The following is a 25,529-nucleotide window of genomic DNA, read 5'->3' on the forward strand; positions in this document are numbered from 1 at the left end:
GATGCCCACCCTCTAGCGATGCCCACCCTCTAGCGATGCCCCCCAGTGCCTGCCCTCTAGCGATAGCCCAGTGCCCGCCCTCTAGCGATGCCCACCCTCTAGCGATGTCCCCCAGTGCCCGCCCTCTAGCGATGCCCGCCCTCTAGCGATGCCCCCAGTGCCCGCCCTCTAGCGATGCCCCCAGTGCCCGCCCTCTAGCGATACCCCCCAGTGCCTGCCCTCTAGCGATGCCCCCCCAGTGCCTGCCCTCTAGCGATGCCCCCCAGTGCCTGCCCTCTAGCGATGCCCCCCAGTGCCTGCCCTCTAGCGATGCCCCCCAGTGCCTGCCCTCTAGCGATGCCCCCCAGTGCCCGCCCTCTAGCGATGCCCCCCAGTGCCCGCCCTCTAGCGATGCCCGCCCTCTAGCGATGCCCGCCCTCTAGCGATGCCCCCCAGTGCCCGCCCTCTAGCGATGCCCGCCCTCTAGCGATGCCCGCCCTCTAGCGATGCCCGTCCTCTAGCGATGTCCACCCTCTAGCGATGCCCCCCAGTGCCTGCCCTCTAGCGATGCCCCCCAGTGCCCGCCCTCTAGCGATGCCCCCCAGTGCCCGCCCTCTAGCGATGCCCCCCAGTGCCCGCCCTCTAGCGATGCCCCCCAGTGCCCGCCCTCTAGCGATGCCCGCCCTCTAGCGATGCCCCCGATGCCCGCCCTCTAGCGATGCCCCCCAGTGCCCGCCCTCTAGCGATGCCCCCCAGTGCCCGCCCTCTAGCGATGCCCCCAGTGCCCGCCCTCTAGCGATGCCCCCAGTGCCCGCCCTCTAGCGATGCCCCCTAGTGCCCGCCCTCTAGCAATGCCCACCCTCTAGCGATGCCCCCCAGTGCCCGCCCTCTAGCGATGCCCCCCAGTGCCCGCCCTCTAGCGATGCCCCCCAGTGCCCGCCCTCTAGCGATGCCCCCCAGTGCCCGCCCTCTAGCGATGCCCCCCAGTGCCCGCCCTCTAGCGATGCCCCCCAGTGCCCGCCCTCTAGCGATGCCCCCCAGTGCCCGCCCTCTAGCGATGCCCCCCAGTGCCCGCCCTCTAGCGATGCCCCCAGTGCCTGCCCTCTAGCGATGCCCACCCCCTAGCGATGCCCCCCAGTGCCCGCCCTCTTGCGATGCCCCCCAGTGCCCGCCCTCTAGCGATGCCCCCCAGTGCCCGCCCTCTAGCGATGCCCCCCAGTGTCCGCCCTCTAGCGATGCCCACCCTCTAGCGATGCCCCCCAGTGCCTGCCCTCTAGCGATGCCCACCCTCTAGCGATCCCCCCCAGTGCCCGCCTTCTAGCGATGCCCTCAGTGCCCGCCCACTAGCGATGCCCCCCAGTGCCCACCCACTAGCGATGCCCCCCAGTGCCCGCCCACTAGCGATGCCCCCCAGTGCCCGCCCACTAGCGATGCCCCCCAGTGCCCGCCCACTAGCGATGCCCGCCCTCTAGCGATGCCCCCAGTGCCCGCCCTCTAGCGATGCCCGCCCACTAGCGATGCCCCCCAGTGCCCGCCCACTAGCGATCCCCCCAGTGCCCGCCCACTAGCGATCCCCCCAGTGCCCGCCCACTAGCGATGCCCCCCAGTGCCCGCCCACTAGCGATGCCCCCCAGTGCCCGCCCACTAGCGATGCCCCCCAGTGCCCGCCCACTAGCGATGCCCCCCAGTGCCCGCCCACTAGCGATGCCCCCCAGTGCCCGCCCTCTAGCGATGCCCACCCACTAGCGATGCCCCCCAGTGCCCGCCCACTAGCGATGCCCCCCAGTACCCGCCCTCTAGCGATGCCCCCCAGTGCCAGCCCTGTGACGCGGCTCCTGCAGTATATCTATTACTGGTCAGCTTGGTCTTGCCCTGTGCTATAACATCTCCCTCCCTCTCACCACCGATTGCGTAGTAACCGGCATTTCCTCTGATTGTAGATCACCGGAGTCTCCATTCTCCGCGCCGGGGAGACCATGGAACAGGCCCTCACTGCAGTGTGCAAAGACATCCGCCTGGGGAAGATCCTCATCCAGACCAACCACAACACAGGGGAGCCAGAGGTGAGACCGGTCCTTCTCCACCAGACACCACCTCTGCATCTGTGCACTGGTGTCTCCACCTCTGCACCGTCACCACCCGCAGCATCTGTGCACTGGTGTCTCCACCTCTGCACCGTCACCACCCGCAGCATCTGTGCACTGGTGTCTCCACCTCTGCACCGTCACCACCCGCAGCATCTGTGCACTGGTGTCTCCACCTCTGCATCGTCACCAGCCGCTGCATCTGTGCACTGGTGTCTCCACCTCTGCACCGTCACCAGCCGCTGCATCTGTGCACTGGTGTCTCCACCTCTGCACCGTCACCAGCCGCGGCATCTGTGCAGTGGTGTCACCGCCTCTGCACAGTCAGCAGCCGCGGCATCTGTGCAGTGGTGTCCCCACTCCTGCACCGTCAGCAGCCGCGGCATCTGTGCAGTGGTGTCACCACCTCTGCACCGTCGGCAGCCGCGGCATCTGTGCAGTGGTGTCACCACCTCTGCACCGTCAGCAGCCGCGGCATCTGTGCAGTGGTGTCCCCACTCCTGCACCGTCGGCAGCTGCTGCATCTGTGTAGTGGTGTCCCCACTCCTGCACCGTCAGCAGCTGCTGCATCTGTGCAGTGGTGTCCCCACTCCTGCACCGTCAGCAGCTGCTGCATCTGTGCAGTGGTGTCCCCACTCCTGCATTGTCAGCAGCTGCTGCATCTGTGCAGTGGTGTCCCCACCCCTGCACCGTCAGCAGCCGCGGCATCTGTGCAGTGGTGTCCCCACCCCTGCACCGTCAGCAGCCGCGGCATCTGTGCAGTGGTGTCCCCACCCCTGCACCGTCAGCAGCCGCGGCATCTGTGCAGTGGTGTCCCCACCCCTGCACCGTCAGCAGCCGCGGCATCTGTGCAGTGGTGTCCCCACTCCTGCACCGTCAGCAGCCGCGGCATCTGTGCAGTGGTGTCCCCACTCCTGCACCGTCAGCAGCCGCGGCATCTGTGCAGTGGTGTCCCCACTCCTGCACCGTCAGCAGCCGCGGCATCTGTGCAGTGGTGTCCCCACTCCTGCACCGTCAGCAGCCGCGGCATCTGTGCAGTGGTGTCCCCACTCCTGCACCGTCAGCAGCCGCGGCATCTGTGCAGTGGTGTCCCCACTCCTGCACCGTCAGCAGCTGCGGCATCTGTGCAGCGGTGTCACCAGTTATGCCTCTGTACGCAGTGTTACTTTTTAATGCATGTCTGCTGAACATGGATGGCAGAATCACAGCACACCCGGGGCATGCAGCCCACTCCCAGTATCTCTAATCACACCCTGTGTGTGTGCGCAATCTCATTATGTGCTTCTGATACGCGCCCAGCGCCAGCAGGTGCACGCGCGCTCTCTCGCCTGCCGCGCGCTCTCTCGCCTGCCGCGCGCTCTCTCGCCTGCCGCGCGCTCTCTCGCCTGCCGCGCGCTCTCTCGCCTGCCGCGCGCTCTCTCGCCTGCCGCGCGCCTGCCGCGCGCCTGCCGCGCGCTCTCTCGCCTGCCGCGCGCTCTCTCGCCTGCCGCGCGCTCTCTCGCCTGCCGCGCGCTCTCTCGCCTGCCGCGCGCTCTCATGCCATGGTGCCAGCAGTCTGTCTCGCTCACTCTTCCCCTGTGTCCTCTCCGTAGCTCCACTACCTGCGGCTGCCGAAGGAGATCAGCGAGGATTATGTCATCCTAATGGACAGTACAGTGTCAACGGGCGCTGCCGCAATGATGGCGATCCGTGTTCTACTGGTGGGTACCGCCCTGTATGTGTGCGAGTCTGCGGCCGCTGTGACGTCAGTGTCTATACCAAACTGCATATGTAGCGGGAACATACGGGTGTAATGACACGGAGTGTATGTAGAGTGTACACATCACCCTGATAACAGACAGCAGGGACATACGGGTGTAATGATATGGGGTGTATGTAGCGTGTACACATCACCCTGATAACAGGCAGCAGGAATATACGGGTGTAATGACACGGGGAGTGTATGTAGCGTGTACACATCACCCTGATAACATACAGCGGGAACATACGGGTGTAATGACACGGGGAGTGTATGTAGCGTGTATACATCACCCTGATAACAGACAGCGGGGACATACGGGTGTAATGATATGGGGTGTATGTAGCGTGTACACATCACCCTGATAACATACAGCGGGAACATACGGGTGTAGTGACACAGGGAGTGTATGTAGTGGGACTCTCCACCATCCTATAATCGCTATTTCTCTAACGTCCTAGTGGATGCTGGGGACTCCGTAAGGACCATGGGGGATAGACTGGATCCGCAGGAGACATGGGCACTTTAAGAAAGAATTTAGATTCTGGTGTGCTCTGGCTCCTCCCTCTATGTCCCTCCTCCAGACCTCAGTTAGAATCTGTGCCCGGACGAGCTGGGTGCTGTTCAGTGAGCTCTCCTGAGCTTGCTGTAAGAAAGTATTTTGTTAGGATTTTTATTTTCAGGGAGCTCTGCTGGCAACAGACTCCCTGCATCGTGGAACTGAGGGGAGAGACGCAGCCCTACTCTCTGAAGCTAGGTCCTGCTTCTTAGGCTACTGGACACCATTATCTCCAGAGGGATCGTACACAGGATCTCACCCTCGCTGTCCGATCCCAGACCCGCGCCGCCGTCCGCCTCGCAGAGCCGGAAGACAGAAGCCGGTGACAGAAGCAAGAAGACTTCAAAAGCGGCGGCAGAAGACTCCAGTCTTCAAACTGAGGTAGCGCACAGCACTGCAGCTGTGCGCCATTGCTCCCACATTAAACCCACACACTTCGGGCACTGTAGGGTGCAGGGCGCAGGGGGGGCGCCCTGGGCAGCAATTAGGAACCTCTTGGCAAAAAGCAGCATATATACAGTTGGGCACTGTATATATGCATGAGCCCCCGCCATTTTTTACACACAAACGCGGGACAGAAGCCCGCCGCTGAGGGGGCGGGGCTTCTTCCTCAGCACTCACCAGCGCCATTTTCTCCTTCATCCACTAGGGGCCACTGGAGCGTAGTTACAATGGGGAAATAGTAGGCAGTAATTGGGAGCTGGCACTCCAGTGGCCCCTGTGGAATCGGAGAAAGGGATTTATCGGTAAGTACCAAAATCCTGATTTCTCTCCACAGCTCCGCTGAGAGGAAGCTCCCCAGGCTCTCCCCTGCAGAAACACGGTAGAAGAGGGTAAAAGAGGGGGGGGGCACATAAATTAGGCGCAAAAAGCTTTATATACAGCAGCTACTGGGTTAACATTAAGTTACTGTGTTATTCCTGGGTTTATAGCGCTGGGGTGTGTGCTGGCATACTCTCTCTCTGTCTCTCCAAAGGTCCTTGTGGGGGAACTGTCTTCAAAAAAGAGCATCCCCTGTATGTGTGTGGTGTGTCGGTACGCTTGTGTCGACATGTTTGACGAGGAAGGCTATGTGGAAGCAGAGCGGGAGCAAATGAATGTGGGGTCGCGCCGACGGCGCCGACACCTGAGTGGATGGATATGTGGAAGGTTTTAAATGATAATGTTAATTCCTTGCATAAAAGGTTGGATAAAGTTGAAAGCTTAGGACAGTCGGGGTCACAGCCCATGCCTGATCGTATGTCGCAGAAGCCATCAGGGTCTCAGAAGCGCCCACTATCCCAAATTGTTGACACAGATACCGACATGGATTCTGACTCCAGTGTCGATTACAATGATGCAAAGTTACAGCCTAAATTGGCAAAATCCATCCGTTATATGATTATAGCAATGAAGGATGTGTTGCACATCACAGAGGAAACCCCAGTCCCTGACAAGAGGGTTCATATGTATGGGGAAAAAAGGCAAGAGGTGACCTTTCCCCCTTCACATGAGCTAAATGAGTTATGTGAAAAAGCTTGGGAATCGCCAGATAGAAAACTGCAGATTTCCAAACGGATGCTTATGGCGTATCCTTTCCCGCCAACGGACAGGTTACGCTGGGAATCCTCCCCTAGGGTGGACAAAGCTCTAACACGCTTATCCATGAGGGTAGCCCTGCCGTCACAGGATACGGCCACCCTAAAAGATGCTGCGGATAGAAAGCAAGAGGGTACCCTGAAGTCCATTTACACACATTCAGGTACCTTACTAAGGCCGGCAATTGCGTCGGCCTGGGTGTGTAGTGCTGTAGCAGCTTGGACGGATTCCTTATCTGAGGATCTGGATACCTTAGACAAGGATACTATATTAATGACCCTGGGGCATATAAAAGACGATGTCCTGTAATATGAGAGATGCTCAAAGAGACATTAGCCTACTGGGCTCTAGAATAAATGCAATGTCAATTTCTGCCAGAAGGGTCCTGTGGACTCGGCAATGGACAGGCGATGCCGACTCAAAAAGGCACATGGAGGTTTTACCTTACAAGGGTGAGGAATTGTTTGGGGAGGGTCTCTCGGACCTGGTCTCCACAGCTACTGCTGGAAAATCTAATTTTTTTGCCATACGTTCCCTCACAACCTAAGAAAGCACCGTATTACCAAATGCAGCCCTTTCGTTCACAAAGAGGCAAGAAAGTCCGAGGTGCGTCCTTTCTTGCCAGAGGCAGGGGCAGAGGAAAGAAGCTGCACAACACAGCTAGTTCCCAGGAACAGAAGTCCTCCCCGGCTTCCACTAAATCCACCGGCTGACGCTGGGGCTCCACAAGCGGAGCTAGGCCCGGTGGGGGCGCGTCTCCGAAATTTCAGCCACAAGTGGGTTCACTCCCAGGTAGATCCCGGGGCAATAGAGATTGTGTCTCAGGGATACAAGCTGGAATTCGAGGAGATGCCCTCTCACCGATACCTCAAATCGGCCCTGCCAGCTTCCCCCTTAGAGAGGGAAATAGTGTTAGCTGCAATTCACAAATTGTATCTTCAGCAGGTGGCGGTTAAGGTTCCCCTCCTTCAACATGGAAAGGGTTATTATTCGACCATGTTTGGGGTACCGAAACCGGACGGTTCGGTCAGACCCATATTGAATTTAAAATCCCTGAACATGTACCTGAAAAGGTTCAAGTTCAAGATGGAATCGCTCAGAGTGGTCATCGCAAGCCTGGAAGGGGGGGATTTTATGGTGTCTCTGGACATAAAGGATGCATACCTTCATGTCCCCATTTATCCACCTCATCAGGCGTACCTCAGATTTGTGGTACAGGATTGTCATTACCAATTCCAGACGTTGCCGTTTGGTCTCTCCACGGCACCAAGAATATTTACCAAGGTAATGGCGGAAATGATGGTGCTCCTGCGAAAGCAAGGGGTCACAATTATCCCATACTTGGACGATCTCCTCATAAAGGCGAGGTCCAGAGAGCAGTTGCTGATCAGCGTAGCACTCTCTCAGGAAGTGTTACAACAGCACGGCTGGATTCTAAATATTCCAAAGTCGCAGTTGATTCCTACGACGCGTCTGCCCTTCCTGGGCATGATTCTGGACACAGACCAGAAGAAGGTTTTTCTCCCGAAGGAGAAGGCGCAGGAACTCATGACACTGGTCAGAGACCTCTTAAAACCAAAACAGGTGTCGGTGCATCACTGCACGCGAGTCCTGGGAAAGATGGTGGCATCGTACGAGGCCATTCCCTTCGGCAGGTTCCATGCGAGGACCTTTCAATGGGATCTGTTGGACAAGTGGTCCGGATCACATCTACAGATGCATCGGCTGATCACCCTATCCCCCAGGGCCAGGGTGTCTCTTCTGTGGTGGCTGCAGAGTGCTCACCTTCTCGAGGGCCGCAGATTCGGCATTCAGGACTGGGTCCTGGTGACCACGGATGCAAGCCTCCGAGGGTGGGGGGCAGTCACACAGGGAATAAATTTCCAAGGTCTGTGGTCAAGTCAGGAGACTTGCCTTCACATCAATATCCTGGAGCTATAGGCCATATACAATGCCCTAAGTCAAGCGGAGACCCTGCTTCGCGACCAATCGGTGTTGATTCAGTCAGACAACATCACCGCAGTGGCTCATGTAAACCGCCAAGGCGGCACAAGGAGCATGGTGGCGATGGCGGAAGCCACCAGAATTCTTCGCTGGGCGGAGAATCACGTAAGAGCACTGTCAGCAGTGTTCATTCCGGGAGTGGACAACTGGGAAGCAGACTTCCTCAGCAGGCACGACCTCCACCCGGGAGAGTGGGGACTTCATCAAGAAGTCTTCGCGCAGATTGCAAGTTGGTGGGAACTGCCACAGGTGGACATGATGGCATCCCGCCTCAACAAAAAGCTACAGAGGTATTGCGCCAGGTCAAGAGACCCTCAGGCGATAGCTGTAGACGCACCAGTGACACCGTGGGTGTTCCAGTCGGTTTATGTATTTCCTCCTCTTCCTCTCATACCCTAGGTGCTGAGAATCATAAGAAAAAGAGGAGTGAGAACAATACTCATTGTTCCGGATTGGCCAAGAAGGACTTGGTATCCAGAGTTGCAAGAAATGCTCACAGAGGACCCGTGGCCTCTGCCTCTAAGACAGGACCTGTTGCAACAGGGACCCTGTCTGTTCCAAGACTTACCGCGGCTGCGTTTGACGGCATGGCGGTTGAACGCCGGATCCTAGCAGAAAAAGGCATTCCGGATGAGGTTATTCCTACGCTGATAAAGGCTAGGAAAGACGTGACTGCTAAACATTATCACCGTATATGGCGAAAATATGTTGCTTGGTGTGAGGCCAGGAATGCCCCTACGGAGGAATTCCAGCTGGGCCGTTTCCTTCACTTCCTACAGTCGGGAGTGACTTTGGGCCTAAAATTGGGTTGAATTAAGGTCCAGATTTCGGCCCTATCCATTTTCTTTCAAAAAGAACTGTCGTCTCTGCCTGAAGTTCAGACGTTTGTTAAGGGAGTGCTGCATATTCAGCCCCTTTTGTGCCACCAGTGGCACCTTGGGATCTTAACGTGGTGTTGAGTTTCCTGAAGTCACACTGGTTTGAGCCTCTCAAAACCGAGGAGTTAAAATTTCTCGCCTGGAAGGTGGTCATGCTGTTAGCCTTGGCTTCAGCTAGGCGTGTGTCAGAATTAGCGGCTTTGTCACATAAAAGCCCCTATCTGGTTTTCCATATGGACAGGGCAGAATTGCGGACCCGTCCACAATTTCTGCCAAAAGTGGTGTCATCTTTTCATATAAACCAACCTATTGTGGTGCCTGCGGCTACTCGTGACTTGGAGGATTCCAAGTTGCTGGACGAAGTCCGGGCTTTGAAGGTTTATGTAGCCAGAACGGCTAGAGTCAGGAAGACTGAGTCGTTGTTTATCCTGTATGCACCCAACAAGCTGGGTGCTCCTGCTTCAAAGCAAACTATTGCTCGCTGGATCTGTAACACGATTCAGCAGGCTCATTCTGCGGCTGGATTGCCGTTTCCAAAATCAGTAAAAGCCCACTCCACAAGGAAGGTGGGCTCTTCTTGGGCGGCTGCCCGAGGGGTCTCGGCATTACAGCTTTGCCGAGCGGCTACTTGGTCAGGTTCAAACACTTTTGCAAAGTTCTACAAGTTTGATACCCTGGCTGAGGAGGACCTTGTGTTTGCTCATTCGGTGCTGCAGAGTCATCCGCACTCTCCCGCCCGTTTAGGAGCTTTGGTATAATCCCCATGGTCCTTACGGAGTCCCCAGCATCCACTAGGACGTTAGAGAAAATAAGATTTTACTTACCGGTAAATCTATTTCTCGTAGTCCGTAGTGGATGCTGGGCGCCCGTCCCAAGTGCGGACTTCTTCTGCAATACGTGTATTTAGTTATTGCTTACTAAAGGGTTATGTTATAGTTGCATCAGAGTTTATCTGATGCTCTGTGATTGTTCATACTGTTAACTGGGTAAAGTTATCACAAGTTGTACGGTGTGATTGGTGTGGCTGGTATGAGTCTTGCCCTGGATTCCAAAATCCTTTCCTTGTACTGTCAGCTCTTCCGGGCACAGTTTCTCTAACTGAGGTCTGGAGGAGGGACATAGAGGGAGGAGCCAGAGCACACCAGTATCCAAATTCTTTTTTAAAGTGCCCTGTCTCCTGCGGAGCCCGTCTATTCCCCCATGGTCCTTACGGAGTCCCCAGCATCCACTACGGACTACGAGAAATAGATTTACCGGTAAGTAAAATCTTATTTTCTCTTTCATTCAGTCTGGGGGACAAGGGACAATGGGGTTGCAGGCTGACCATTGAAGCTGGCACTTGACTAGTATAACTTTAAGAGAGTAGCTCCTCCCCTGTGAGCTGTAGCTCCTCCCCTCCCAGCTGCTTTCCTCTGAACTGTAGCCCCTCCCCTGTGAGCTATAGCTCCTCCCCTCGGCAGCCCGTGGTTTTCAGTGTGTGTTTCGTGCCCATGGAAGCAGGGCTGTCCTGTACTGTATAGAGAAGACACCGATCTGTGAAAACCACTAGTGGGTTAAACACCTGTAGAGACTTCGTGTGTGGCGCACTCTTTGAAATGTTCAAATGAATTAGTTAAAATGTAACTTTTATGAATATATATTTCTCTAACGTCTTAGTGGATGCTGGGGACTCCGTAAGGACCATGGGGAATAGACGTCTCCGCAGGAGACTGGGCACTCTAAGAAAGAATTAGTACTAATGGTGTGCACTGGCTCCTCCCTCTATGCCCCTCCTCCAGACCTCAGTTAGAATCTGTGCCCGGCCAGAGCTGGGTGCATTTTAGTGAGCTCTCCTGAGTTTGCTGATAAAGTATTTTAGTTAGGTTTTTTTATTTTCAGAGAGATCTGCTGGCAACAGACTCTCTGCTACGTGGGACTGAGGGGAGAGAAGCAAACCTACTAACTGCGGCTAGGTTGCGCTTCTTAGGCTACTGGACACCATTAGCTTCAGAGGGTTCGAACACAGGATCTTAACCTTGGTCGTCCGTTCCCGGAGCCGCGCCGCCGTCCCCCTCGCAGAGCCAGAAGACAGAAGCCGGCAGAAGCAAGAAGACATCGAAATCGGCGGCAGAAGACTCCTGTCTTCACATGAGGTAGCGCACAGCACTGCAGCTGTGCGCCATTGCTCCCACACTACCCACACACTCCGGTCACTGTAGGGTGCAGGGCGCAGGGGGGGGCGCCCTGGGCAGCAATTATGATACCTCTTGGCAAAAGTCACATATATACAGCTGGGCACTGTATATATGTATGAGCCCCCGCCATTATTTTTACACAGAAAGCGGGACAGAAGCCCGCCGCTGAGGGGGCGGGGCTTCTTCCTCAGCACTCACCAGCGCCATTTTCACTCCACAGCTCCGCTGAGAGGAAGCGCCCCAGGCTCTACCCTGCAGTCTCCAGGTAAAAAGAGAGGGGGGGCACATAAATTTAGGCGCATAAATCAGTTATACAGCAGCTACTGGGTAAACACTAAGTTACTGTGTAATCCCTGGGTTATATAGCGCTGGGGTGTGTGCTGGCATACTCTCTCTCTGTCTCCCCAAAAGGCCTTGTGGGGGTCCTGTCCTCAATTAGAGCATCCACTGTGTTGTGCGGTGTGTCGGTACGATTGAGTCGACATGTTTGACGAGGAAGGCTACCTGGAGGCAGAACAGGTGCAGATGAATGTGGTGTCTCCGCCGACGGCGCCGACACCTGATTGGATGGATATGTGGAAGGTGTTAAATGATAATGTAAACTCCTTGCATAAAAGGTTGGATAAAGCTGATGCCTTGGGACAGTCAGGGTCTCAACCCATGCCTGATCCTACAGCGCAGAGGCCGTCAGGGTCTCAGAAGCTCCCACTATCCCAAATTGTTGACACAGATATCGACACGGATTCTGACTCCAGTGTCGATGGCGATGAGGCAAAATTGCAGCCTAAAATGGCTAAAGCCATCCGCTACATGATTATAGCAATGAAGGATGTACTGCACATATCAGAGGTAAACCCTGTCCCTGACAAGAGGGTTTATATGTTTGGGGAGAAAAAGCAAGAGGTGACTTTTCCCCCTTCACATGAATTAAATGAATTATGTGAAAAAGCGTGGGATTCTCCTGATAGGAAAGTGCTGATTTCCAAGAGATTGCTGATGGCGTATCCTTTCCCGCCAACGGACAGGTTACGCTGGGAATCCTCCCCTAGGGTAGACAAAGCGTTGACGCGCTTATCCAAGAAGGTGGCCCTGCCGTCACAGGATACGGCCGCCCTAAAGGATCCTGCGGATAGGAAGCAGGAAGGTATCCTGAAGTCTGTTTATACACATTCAGGTACTCTACTGAGGCCGGCAATTGCGTCGGCCTGGATGTGTAGTGCTGTAGCAGCATGGACAGATAATCTGTCTGAGGAAATAGATACCCTGGACAGGGAGACTGTTTTACTGACCCTAGGACATATCAAAGACGCTGTCCTATATATGAGGGATGCCCAGAGGGACATTTGCCTACTGGGCTCTAGAATAAACGCAATGTCGATTTCTGCCAGAAGGGTCCTGTGGACTCTGCAATGGACAGGTGATGCAGACTCTAAAAAACACATGGAGGTTTTACCTTATAAGGGTGAGGAATTGTTTGGGGACGGTCTCTCGGACCTAGATTCCACAGCTACGGCTGGGACGTCAAATTTTTTGCCATATATTCCCTCACAGCCGAAGAAAGCACCGTATTACCAAATGCAGTCCTTTCGTTCACAAAAAAGCAAGAAAGTCAGAGGTGCGTCCTTTCTTGCCAGAGGCAGGGGTAGAGGAAAGAAGCTGCACCATACAGCTAGTTCCCAGGAACAGAAGTCCTCCCCGGCTTCCAGTAAATCCACCGCATGACGCTGGGGCTCCACAGGTGGAGCCGGGAGCGGTGGGGGCGCGTCTCCGAAATTTCAGCCACCAGTGGGTTCGTTCACAGGTGGATCCCTGGGCTATACAGATTGTGTCTCAGGGATACAAGCTGGAATTCGAAGTGATGCCCCCTCACCGTTACCTAAAATCGGCCCTGCCAGCTTCCCCCAAGGAAAGGGAGGTAGTGTTAGCGGCAATTCACAAGTTATATCTCCAGCAGGTGGTGGTAAAGGTTCCCCTCCTTCAACAGGGAAGGGGTTACTATTCCACAATGTTTGTGGTACCGAAACTGGACGGTTCGGTCAGACCCATTTTGAATTTAAAATCCCTGAACATTTATCTGAAGAAATTCAAGTTCAAAATGGAATCGCTCAGAGCGGTCATTGCAAGCCTGGAAGAGGGGGATTTTATGGTGTCTCTGGACATCAAGGATGCTTACTTGCATGTCCCCATTTATCCACCTCATCAGGAGTACCTCAGGTTTGTGGTACAGGACTGTCATTACCAATTCCAGACGTTGCCGTTTAGTCTCTCCACGGCACCGAGAATATTTACCAAGGTAATGGCGGAAATGATGATACTCCTTCGAAAGCAAGGAGTTACAATTATCCCATACTTGGACGATCTCCTCATAAAGGCGAGGTCCAGGGAGCAGTTGCTGATCAGCGTAGCACTCTCTCAGGAAGTGTTGCAACAGCACGGCTGGATTCTAAATATTCCAAAGTCGCAGCTGATTCCTACGACGCGTCTGCCCTTCCTGGGCATGATTCTGGACACAGACCAGAAGGAGGTGTTTCTCCCGGCGGAGAAGGCTCAGGAGCTCGTGACTCTAGTCAGAGACCTCCTAAAACCGAAACAGGTGTCGGTGCATCACTGCACGCGAGTCCTGGGAAAGATGGTGGCGTCATACGAAGCCATTCCCTTCGGCAGGTTCCATGCGAGGATCTTTCAGTGGGATCTGTTGGACAAGTGGTCCGGATCGCATCTTCAGATGCATCGGCTGCTCACCCTATCCCCCAGGGCCAGGGTGTCTCTTCTGTGGTGGCTGCAGAGTGCTCACCTTCTCGAGGGCCGCAGGTTCGGCATACAGGACTGGGTCCTGGTGACCACGGATGCAAGCCTCCGAGGATGGGGGGCAGTCACTCAGGGAAGAAACTTCCAAGGGCTGTGGTCAAGTCAGGAGGCTTGTCTGCACATCAATATCCTGGAACTAAGGGCCATATACAACGCCCTGAGTCAAGCGGAGCCTCTGCTTCGAAACCAACCGGTGCTGATTCAGTCAGACAACATCACCGCAGTGGCCCATGTAAACCGCCAGGGCGGCACAAGAAGCAGGGTGGCAATGGTGGAAGCCACCAGGATTCTTCGTTGGGCGGAGAATCACGTGCAAGCACTGTCAGCAGTGTTCATTCCGGGAGTGGACAACTGGGAAGCAGACTTCCTCAGCAGGCACGACCTCCACCCGGGAGAGTGGGGACTTCATCAAGAAGTCTTCACGCAGATTGCAGATTGATGGGAACTGCCACAGGTGGACATGATGGCGTCCCGCCTCAACAAAAAGCTAAAAAGGTATTGCGCCAGGTCAAGGGACCCTCAGGCGATAGCTGTGGACGCACTAATAACACCGTGGGTGTTCCAGTCGGTCTATGTGTTTCCTCCTCTTCCTCTCATACCCAAGGTGCTGAGAATCGTAAGAAAAAGAGGAGTGAGAACAATACTCATTGTTCCGGATTGGCCAAGAAGGACTTGGTACCCGGAACTGCAAGAAATGCTCACAGAGGACCCATGGCCTCTGCTTCTCAGACAGGACTTGTTGCAACAGGGACCCTGTCTGTACCAAGACTTACCGCGGCTGCGTTTGACGGCATGGCGGTTGAACGCCGGATCCTAGCGGGAAAAGGCATTCCGGATGAAGTTATTCCTACGCTGATAAAGGCTAGGAAGGACGTGACAGCAAAGCACTATCACCGTATATGGCGAAAATATGTTGCTTGGTGTGAGGCCAGGAAGGCCCCTACGGAGGAATTCCAGCTGGGCCGGTTCCTGCACTTCCTACAGTCTGGAGTGACTATGGGCTTAAAATTGGGGTCCATAAAGGTCCAGATTTCAGCCCTATCCATTTTCTTTCAAAAAGAACTGGCTTCTCTTCCTGAGGTTCAGACGTTTGTTAAGGGAGTGCTGCATATTCAGCCCCCTTTTGTGCCACCTGTGGCACCTTGGGATCTCAACGTGGTGTTGGGTTTCCTGAAATCCCACTGGTTTGAGCCACTTAAGACCGTGGAGCTAAAGTATCTCACGTGGAAGGTGGTCATGCTATTGGCCTTAGCTTCGGCTAGGCGTGTGTCAGAATTGGCGGCTTTGTCATGTAAAAGCCCCTATCTGGTTTTCCATATGGACAGGGCAGAATTACGGACTCGTCCGCAGTTTCTGCCGAAGGTGGTGTCATCCTTTCATTTGAACCAACCTATTGTGGTGCCTGGGGCTACTCGTGACTTGGAGGATTCCAAGTTGCTTGATGTAGTCAGGGCTTTGAAGATTTATGTAGCCAGAACGGCTGGAGTCAGAAAAACTGACTCGCTGTTTATCCTGTATGCATCCAACAAGCTGGGTGCTCCTGCTTCAAAGCAAACTATTGCTCGCTGGATTTGTAACACGATTCAGCAGGCTCATTCTGCGGCTGGCTTGCCGCATCCAAAATCAGTAAAAGCCCATTCCACAAGGAAAGTGGGCTCTTCTTGGGCGGCTGCCCGAGGGGTCTCGGCATTACAGCTTTGCCGAGCTGCTACTTGGTCAGGTTCAAACACTTTTGCAAAGTTCTACAAGTTTGATACCCTGGCTGAGGAGGACCTTGTGTTTGCTCATTCGGTGCTGCAGAGTCATCCGCACTCTCCCGCCCGTTTGGGAGCTTTGGTATAATCCCCATGGTCCTTACGGAGTCCCCAGCATCCACTAGGACGTTAGAGAAAATAAGATTTTACTCACCGGTAAATCTATTTCTCGTAGTCCGTAGTGGATGCTGGGCGCCCGTCCCAAGTGCGGACTTTCTGCAATACATGTATATAGTTATTGCTTAACAAAGGGTTATGTTATGTGGCATCCGTTGAGTGATGCTCGTTTGTTGTTCATACTGTTAACTGGATGTGTTATCACAAGTTGTACGGTGTGATTGGTGTGGCTGGTATGAGTCTTACCCTGGATTCCAAAATCCTTTCCTTGTAATGTCAGCTCTTCCGGGCACAGTTTCCTTAACTGAGGTCTGGAGGAGGGGCATAGAGGGAGGAGCCAGGGCACACCAGGTAGTACTAATACTTTCTTAGAGTGCCCAGTCTCCTGCGGAGCCCGTCTATTCCCCATGGTCCTTACGGAGTCCCCAGCATCCACTACGGACTACGAGAAAATAGATTTACCGGTGAGTAAAATCTTATTTTTTCTAACGTCCTAGTGGATGCTGGGGACTCCGTAAGGACCATGGGGATTATACCAAAGCTCCCAAACGGGCGGGAGAGTGCGGATGACTCTGCAGCACCGAATGAGCAAACACACTTTCTTTTCAAAGCAGACATGGAAACAGTGATTTGGCTGCCTGGAAATATAGATAATAAATTAATCTTACCCTCTTTTTCTCTCCTAAATTTTACACATTCCAACCACTATTGTTCTTAATTGTGCATAGAGTAAGAGTAGAATGTATGCGAGTTTAGCGAAAATATATCAGAAAAGATTGATAGATGGAATGGCATTATTTTCTGCCCAATAACACTGTGTTTGAGATCTTTTCCTAAATTCTGATCTCTTGGAGTAGCTACTTGCCTGTGGCTCCCTGCAGGATATTCCTGGGTATTGATAGCAATATTATTGTAAGCTAAAGTAGCTAGGCTAATATAAATGTATTGCTATATCCCTGGATTTATGCTGAAACTGATAGCTTACATATACAAAGAATTGATGGCTCTGGCTATTTGTTCTTAGATAAATGCTGACGTATTATAGTAAATATCACTGTATAAATACAAGCGTATTTTATACTACAAGAATGGCATGTATATGGTGGGCATACTCTGATCTAAAGTTGAACAGTTTTACGAAAAATAGCAGACGTGATAACAACAACTATTGTTTGTGTTACCTATTTATGTTCTTATCCAACAGAGAACCTGTTCTGACAGTATATACTGGTTGTGATAGATATTTTTATAAAGTTACCTGTTATTGCAAGAAAATCAGCACCTCTCTGCAATAACCTACTGCAAGGGGAGTGGTGTCTATCTGTAAATGCCATTATTCTATGCAATGTAGTTATTTGGCTGGGAGTAGCTGAATAGAAACACATTTTGTTACTTTGCCCCAAAGATTGAAAAATAGCCACATGTGTTACATACTGCAAAAGAAATAGTGTCTATCCGCAAACACCGTTATTTTGTGCAGTGTAGCTATCTGGTTGGGAGTAGCGCAATAAAAATAATTTTGTAATTTTATCCTCAAGTTTGAAAGATAGCTACATATGTTGCATTGATTAAAAAAACCAGAGCTAGAGATCTATGTATAAAAATAATAGTATTAAATGCTGTTTAACTTATGGTCTATATTAATAACAGTCTGACCATCAGCTGGCCAGCAGTATAGTATAGATATCTATCTGCTATAGCAGCTGTTTTATGCACTTTAGCCGTTTGGGCTAGAAGTAATTAGGCTAAAACAGACCTGTTACTTTGTCCCAAAAGATGATATAACAGCTATATATATATATATATATATATATATATATATATATGTAATAATGATGGTAATAGGTAAAATATATGAAATCAGTCTGGGGTACAAATGGGCATGAGAGGATACCACCTGATTTACTTAACTGTTATGTGGGACATGCAGTGCTGGTTTAAGAGGCTTATTTATGACGGACGGAATGAATAGTAGTTAAGAAATCTGACTGAGGCATTAAATTGTGGATTGCTTCTCATCTACATATTATACTACTGGTTGGCTGATGGTCAGATTATGCTATTGATACATACTACAGGACGTATGACATTTAAATACTACTGTACTTATATAAAGAATTCTAGCATCTCAGGTTAAGGGCTCCCTTTTCATAGCGGCCTGTCTTTCTTTCTTTCTGTCGTCCGTTTCTGAGCCATGTCTACACCCTGGGGAAACATCCTGGGATGTCTGCTAGCATCATTGTAGGTGGCCATTGTTCCGGTGGTTATGGGTGCTTTAAATCTCAGGTAGGTTACCGTGGTTATCGTTTATAAACTTTGGTTTGGTCTCAGTTGTCTTTTGTCAGCAGTGCGGCTGGACAGAGTCTATGCTTGTGTCCATATCTCCGCATCGGAGTCACGCATCCTGTAGCTCCCCTGCAGACGACTTCTTCCTTTTTTATTGTGTTCCATGGTAGGCTCAGCTCTGCTTACATTGGTTGGTTTTTCCAGAGTTTCTCTTCAGCTAGAGGGATTGGTAGCTGTTCTTCTGGATGTCCATTCTCTTTGTTCAGTCTCTGGGCTGGTTTCTGCAGAGACTGGGTTGGTTTTTCTGGAGTTTGTCATCTAGATGGGCTAGTTGTTACTACTGTGTTCTGGGTCTCACAATGTGGACTAGCACTGGCCAGTTGTGTCCTTCGCTGGCAAGTGCTTCTAATTCTGAAGTTGGACTCTTAGCTGCTCTCTACACTGCCTTGGTACCGAGCCTATTCCACATGCGTGTTCCTGAATGGGAGTCTCAGTTGCCCTACTCCCCCGTAGGATCTTTAAGGGCATACACAACCGAATATCTCTTTCCTAAGTTTTGTGTTTTTCTCTCCGCATTTTCAAGAGGGAGTTGGTGTATATGACTGCGAGTTCATGTATATGACTGCCTCCTGTTGCGCCATGAAGCCTGGATGGCTCAGGGTTTGTGTCATCAACATTTTCTGCACAAGTACAAGGTCCGAGTCCGTCTGTGTTCTTTTCTGGGCACGCGTGCTGTTATGATGCCCTATGTGTTGGGACTCCCTGACGTCGTCTTCTCCCGGTGCCTATTCTGAACGAACGTCCGTTTCTGTTTCCTGACTCTTCGGTTTGGTCTTCACAGTGGTCTGCTTACAGTGGTCAGGCTGTTTTGGCTTTGCTAATTATTTGGCGGCTAGCAGTTGATGGTGTGATGGCTAGCATTGCTGCCTTACAGGACTGAGGTCATGGTGACATTACTCTATCTGTGTGGAGTTTGTATAGTCTCACCGTGCTTGCGTGGCTTTCCTCCGGTTACTCCAGTTTCCTCCTCCTTCAAATTGACCCTAGTGTGTATCCAAAAATATACTGGTAGGTTAAAATGAACCCTAGTGTGTAAGTGTGCGTGTACATGGGCAGGTTGCTAATCCCAGTTATTTATTTGGGAGGCTAGGGCTATTGCTGTATTAGCAGACTAGGAACTGGCCCCCATTGAGCTGTGCTGATCGGGTGTCCACATTAAGTACAGCATCAGGCTGGTGGCTCTGGTTGAGCTCGGAGGCACCAGGTTAGGTTAGACAGGTTACCCGGCCCACGTTGGAAACGCAGCAGGTCTAGCCTCCATGTTGGTCAGAGTGGGATTGTACCTGTGCAGGGCCGGTAGAGAGCAGCCTAGACCGCAAAGCAGTACACGGTCTCTCTATGTTATCTCTATGCTGGCTTCCTTCCTCTGCGGGTAGTCCTTTAGTGCCCGGTATCCACACATTCCTAGCCGTGTGGCTCACCCTTGGTTTAGGGCTTCTTTTGAAGTTGTGCTGAAGACCATGGGCTGCAGAGGGGAGGGGCTCTGATGTGAGGGGAGGGGCTCTGAGGGAAGGGGCTCTAAGGTAAGGGCCTCCAGGGGAGGGGAGCGGCTCTGATGTGAGGGAAGGGGCTTTGAGGTAAAGGGCTCCAAAGGAGGGGAGGGAAGCGGCTCTGAGGTGAGGGGAGGGGCTCCGAGGGGAGAGGAGAGGAGCGGCTCTGAGGTGAGGGGAGGGGCTCTGAGGGGAGGAGACGCTCTTTTAAAGTTATACTAGTGTAATGAAGTGCCGGCTCTTATGGTCAGCCTGCATCCCCATGGTCCAGTGATCCCCAGATGGACTGAGAGAAAAGGATATAGCAGTAAGTAGAACAGTCCGGTGAGAGTCGGGTGTATGTAGCCTGCTGCTCAGATCACCCAACCTGCGGCCATGCTACCCCTCCCCCATGTGACATCATTGTCTCTAGCCAATCCTGGTCACAGACTTACACCACTGTCTGCGAGTGCATGTAGGCGGTTAAGCTCCGGTGTGATTGATGGGTGCCCTGACCACATAGTGTATGGCCTGCAGCTCACTGGCACCTATGGGTCCTGTATACAGTGTAAAGGTCACAGTGCATCGTCTCTGTGAATGAGATATATCTATCTATCTATATCTCTATCTATGTGTGTGTGTGTGTGTGTGTGTGTGTGTGTGTGTGTATATATATATATTTCTCTAACGTCCTAAGTGGATGCTGGGGACTCCGTCAGGACCATGGGGAATAGCGGCTCCGCAGGAGACAGGGCACAAAAATAAAGCTTTAGGATCACATGGTGTGTACTGGCTCCTCCCCCTATGACCCTCCTCCAAGCCTCAGTTAGGTTTTTGTGCCCGTCCGAGCAGGGTGCAATCTAGGTGGCTCTCCTACAGAGCTGCTTAGAAAAAGTTTTTAGGTTTTTTATTTTCAGTGAGTCCTGCTGGCAACAGGCTCACTGCATCGAGGGACTTAGGGGAGAGAATTTCAACTCACCTGCGTGCAGGATGGATTGGATTCTTAGGCTCCTGGACACCATTAGCTCCAGAGGGAGTCGGAACACAGGTCTCACCCTGGGGTTCGTCCCGGAGCCGCGCCGCCGACCCCCCTTGCAGATGCTGAAGATTGAAGGTCCGGAAACAGGCGGCAGAAGGCTCTTCAGTCTTCATGAAGGTAGCGCACAGCACTGCAGCTGTGCGCCATTGTTGTCACACACTTCACACCAGACGGTCACGGAGGGTGCAGGGCGCTGCTGGGGGCGCCCTGGGCAGCAATATATAATACCTTTTATGGCAAAAGAATACATCACATATAGCCATTAAGGCTATATGTATGTATTTAACCCATGCCAAATGTCTAAAACTCCGGGAGAAAAGCCCGCCGGAATAGGGGGCGGGGCTTATTCTCCTCAGCACACAGCGCCATTTTCCTGCTCAGCTCCGCTGTGAGGAAGGCTCCCAGGACTCTCCCCTGCACTGCACTACAGAAACAGGGTAAAACAGAGAGGGGGGGCATATTTTGGCGATATTTTTATATATTTAAGCGGCTATAAGGAACAACACTTATATAGGGTTGTTCCCATATATATTATAGCGCTTGGGTGTGTGCTGGCAAACTCTCCCTCTGTCTCCCCAAAGGGCTAGTGGGGTCCTGTCTTCGACAAGAGCATTCCCTGTGTGTCTGCTGTGTGTCGGTACGTGTGTGTCGACATGTATGAGGACGATGTTGGCGTGGAGGCAGAGCAATTGCCGATAATGGTGATGTCACCCCCCAGGGAGTCGACACCGGAATGGATGGCTTTGTTTATGGAATTACGTGATAATGTCAGCACATTACAAAAATCAGTTGACGACATGAGATGGCCGGCAAACCAGTTAGTACCTGCCCAGGCGTCTCAGACACCGTCAGGGGCTGTAAAGCGCCCTTTACCTCAGTCGGTCGACACAGACACTGAATCTAGTGTCGACGGTGATGAAACAAACGTATTTTCAAGTAGGGCCACACGTTATATGATCACGGCAATGAAGGAGGCTTTGCATATCTCTGATACTGAAAAAGGACAGTTTGGTGCCGCACAGGACCCTAAAAGAATTTTTTTGTGTAATGGGCTTTTATGAAATTTGTACCTTGTAAACCAACAGTGCATATGCATGCGAAATGCCTGTATAGGTCTTTAAGGAGTTACTGTGGTTGGTGGTGCACCCAGAGTCAATAGTACATGTTAATGTTAGCAAAAGAAAAAGAGAGACTCTGTGTTGGGGCACGCTTGAAAAACTAAAACTTAACTTTTAATTATAGCATGATAAAATTTATGGTACACAGTTCAACACACATATAGTTTATAACATTTAAGAAGAAAAAATATAATAATAAATAATTCTCACTTTAAGAAGTAATAATTTTGGAGTAATAATTTTCCAAATGATATTATTATTTGTGGTGACAGTGACACCTGAGATGAAAATATTAAGAAATCTGTTTCTGCATAGGAGAAAATTCTTCCAATGCCTGTTATAATGGTGTGTCCTGGTAACGATTAATCTGCTATTTCAAAATCTAGAAATTTATGAGTCAAAAATAGCAATATGCCAAAGAACTCTAGATGAGTGTATGATCAGAAGGAAAATTCTATAAGAAGGAGGAAAATTAGGAATGAAAAGTGGTAATGGTCAAAGGTTGCTCCACCACCTCTACTTTTCACACAGAGATATTTATTACTGCTCCTAATATTCCCTGGAAGTCTCCCATCCAGGTACTGATCAGGCTAATCACTGCTTAGCTTCCAAGATCAGACGAGATTGGGCGTAGCCAGTGAGATATGGCAGTAATATCACATACATTGTGAAGAGAGAATGTATGGTTATTGACATATACCTGTTAGGGTACTTCTGCTGTCCATTAATACGCACAGTTATCCTGTTACTTTAAGCATTGCAGGATAGTTATTTAACTGTCGTCAGGATGAGAGAGTACCGAACCAGTAAGTTTCAGGAAACGTATAGGTTCAGAGCCCGTCTTCTGCTGTCCACTGTCATATAATTTAATACAGCGGACAGTGGATGAGAGAGGCGGGTTTATCTGTGCCTATTGAATAAAAGTATGAAACTACACAGATATCTTAAGATTTCTTATAATAGTGCATATTCCCAGTACATACTATTAATCCTAATAGTGGTATGCAAGGAGATTTTCGCTATTAGCAATGCCCCTGAATTAATGCAGAGGAAGTTCAAAAGACAATTATAAGTGATATCTGAAACTATACGTAATAATCTGAAATTTTGTCTCACTAACTGGAGTATGGGAGTGAGAGAGAAAAAAAAAAAAAGGAATTATGAAATAAGGTAAAGTAACCTAACACTATGAATAATAAATAGCAGATTTGGCAAAAATTAAACAATTAAGGACAAAACATTTTTTTGTGTCAAATATACGATACCAGGAGGTGAGTGGGCTGAACCGTGCACTGTTCAGCACCACTAGTCACAGACGGCCGTTTCACCTGGAGGTGGCTTGTTCACTGTGTGAAGTGATAGTGGAAGAAGGTCTATTTAAGGCAAAAAGGAAGGGGTGGTCTAAGAATTTGGGAGTGGTCTAAGAAGTTTGGACCAATCTCTGAGAAGAGGGAATTTAGAATGCGTGATGTCACTCAGACATCCTGCATATCACTTCCGGTTTTAAATTCGGAAGATGTTATTGTAAATCTGCATGGAGCCATGTATAGGGTTAAATAGTGCTTATGATATGGCACTAGAGAGGATAGTATTTAGAATTAATTACTAGGGCCGAGATCGAAGTATCGAAGTGACCGGAAGTAGCGTCGGAGCAGTAATTATTATTATTATTATTATTATTAATTTTATTTTTATTTTTATTTTATTTATTTTTATTTTATTTTTATTTTATTATATTATTTTATTATATTTACCTTATGGTTGCTCAGCAATCAACATAACTTAAACATTATTGATAGATCACCTTTACAATTTTGGTTTTTGTTTTTGCTTCCGTTTGGGTTTTTGTTTTTGTTTTTGTTTCTGTCCACAATTATGGTTACACACAGCCCTTCCTGTCCTTTTAGAACAGAAATTATGTAGCCAAGCCTCTCTCTGAACTATGCGCTCCGACGCCACTTCCGGTCACGGAGCTTTTACTGCTCCGACGCTACTTCCGGTCACGGAGTTTTTACTTCGTACATGGTCCCACCAATAGGGACATCTAAACACTAAATTTTACATTCCTACAGTATTCCGCAGGCCTTATTAGCTATCCCCAGTCTACAACTACCATTTAAACAGCCCTATTAAAGGTCACACTTTCACTACTTCCGGCCTTCTAAACCGGAAGCAATGTGTCCATCTCCTGATATATCCCCACACAAGTCTGTAGACTGGGAATGCTGAGATATAAACAGGAAGTGACGCCACTGAACATTTCCTGTAAGACGGTACACTCATGCCATCGCAGATCACGGAGTATTCTCTCCTAGTGTGGCCACACCATCCTATTTTATATATACCCCCTCACTTTATTAGTGACCCATATCCAGTTATCCTCAGCCCCATGTGATCTTCTCATTTGAGCCTTACACGAACCCAGTATAACGGCAATCAACGCCACTTCCGGTCTTTTCGACCGGAAATGACGTTACCGTATCCAGGAACGCGTCCTTGACAACTCCAGTGACTGCTAAACTAATGGCAATAGAGCCAATACTTCGATCTCGGCCCTAGTAATTAATTCTAAATACTATCCTCTCTAGTGCCATATCATAAGCACTATTTAACCCTATACATGGCTCCATGCAGATTTACAATAACATCTTCCGAATTTAAAACCGGAAGTGATATGCAGGATGTCTGAGTGACATCACGCATTCTAAATTCCCTCTTCTCAGAGATTGGTCCAAACTTCTTAGACCACTCCCAAATTCTTAGACCACCCCTTCCTTTTTGCCTTAAATAGACCTTCTTCCACTATCACTTCACACAGTGAACAAGCCACCTCCAGGTGAAACGGCCGTCTGTGACTAGTGGTGCTGAACAGTGCACGGTTCAGCCCACTCACCTCCTGGTATCGTATATTTGACACAAAAAAATGTTTTGTCCTTAATTGTTTAATTTTTGCCAAATCTGCTATTTATTATTCATAGTGTTAGGTTACTTTACCTTATTTCATAATTCCTTTTTTTTTTTTCTCTCTCACTCCCATACTCCAGTTAGTGAGACAAAATTTCAGATTATTACGTATAGTTTCAGATATCACTTATAATTGTCTTTTGAACTTCCTCTGCATTAATTCAGGGGCATTGCTAATAGCGAAAATCTCCTTGCATACCACTATTAGGATTAATAGTATGTACTGGGAATATGCACTATTATAAGAAATCTTAAGATATCTGTGTAGTTTCATACTTTTATTCAATAGGCACAGATAAACCCGCCTCTCTCATCCACTGTCCGCTGTATTAAATTATATGACAGTGGACAGCAGAAGACGGGCTCTGAACCTATACGTTTCCTGAAACTTACTGGTTCGGTACTCTCTCATCCTGACGACAGTTAAATAACTATCCTGCAATGCTTAAAGTAACAGGATAACTGTGCGTATTAATGGACAGCAGAAGTACCCTAACAGGTATATGTCAATAACCATACATTCTCTCTTCACAATCTATGTGATATTACTGCCATATCTCACTGGCTACGCCCAATCTCGTCTGATCTTGGAAGCTAAGCAGTGATTAGCCTGATCAGTACCTGGATGGGAGACTTCCAGGGAATATTAGGAGCAGTAATAAATATCTCTGTGTGAAAAGTAGAGGTGGTGGAGCAACCTTTGACCATTACCACTTTTCATTCCTAATTTTCCTCCTTCTTATAGAATTTTCCTTCTGATCATACACTCATCTAGAGTTCTTTGGCATATTGCTATTTTTGACTCATAAATTTCTAGATTTTGAAATAGCAGATTAATCGTTACCAGGACACACCATTATAACAGGCATTGGAAGAATTTTCTCCTATGCAGAAACAGATTTCTTAATATTTTCATCTCA

At 50.3% G+C, this 25,529-nt stretch overlaps 1 protein-coding gene and 2 pseudogenes across 9 annotated transcripts in view; 2 read left to right on the forward strand and 1 right to left on the reverse strand.

The window, feature by feature from the left end:
- Nucleotides 1-25,529, forward strand: part of LOC134908800 (uridine-cytidine kinase-like 1) — a 157,410-nt gene that overhangs the window by 106,070 nt on the left and 25,811 nt on the right. For all 9 annotated transcript variants that reach the window (XR_010175794.1, XR_010175795.1, XR_010175796.1 and 6 more), the window contains exons 12-13: nt 1,920-2,042; nt 3,656-3,763. Coding sequence is in view for 2 of the 9 variants with exons in the window: in XM_063914924.1 (XP_063770994.1) it covers nt 1,920-2,042; nt 3,656-3,763 (231 nt within the window). In the remaining 7 variants the exon portion in view is untranslated. The remainder of the gene's footprint in view (nt 1-1,919; nt 2,043-3,655; nt 3,764-25,529) is intronic.
- LOC134913690 (5S ribosomal RNA) lies at nt 22,183-22,301 on the reverse strand (annotated as a pseudogene).
- On the forward strand, nt 25,153-25,271 carry LOC134913691 (5S ribosomal RNA; annotated as a pseudogene).

This window comes from Pseudophryne corroboree, chromosome 4 (assembly GCF_028390025.1).
Source record: "Pseudophryne corroboree isolate aPseCor3 chromosome 4, aPseCor3.hap2, whole genome shotgun sequence".
Taxonomy (NCBI): domain Eukaryota; kingdom Metazoa; phylum Chordata; class Amphibia; order Anura; family Myobatrachidae; genus Pseudophryne; species Pseudophryne corroboree.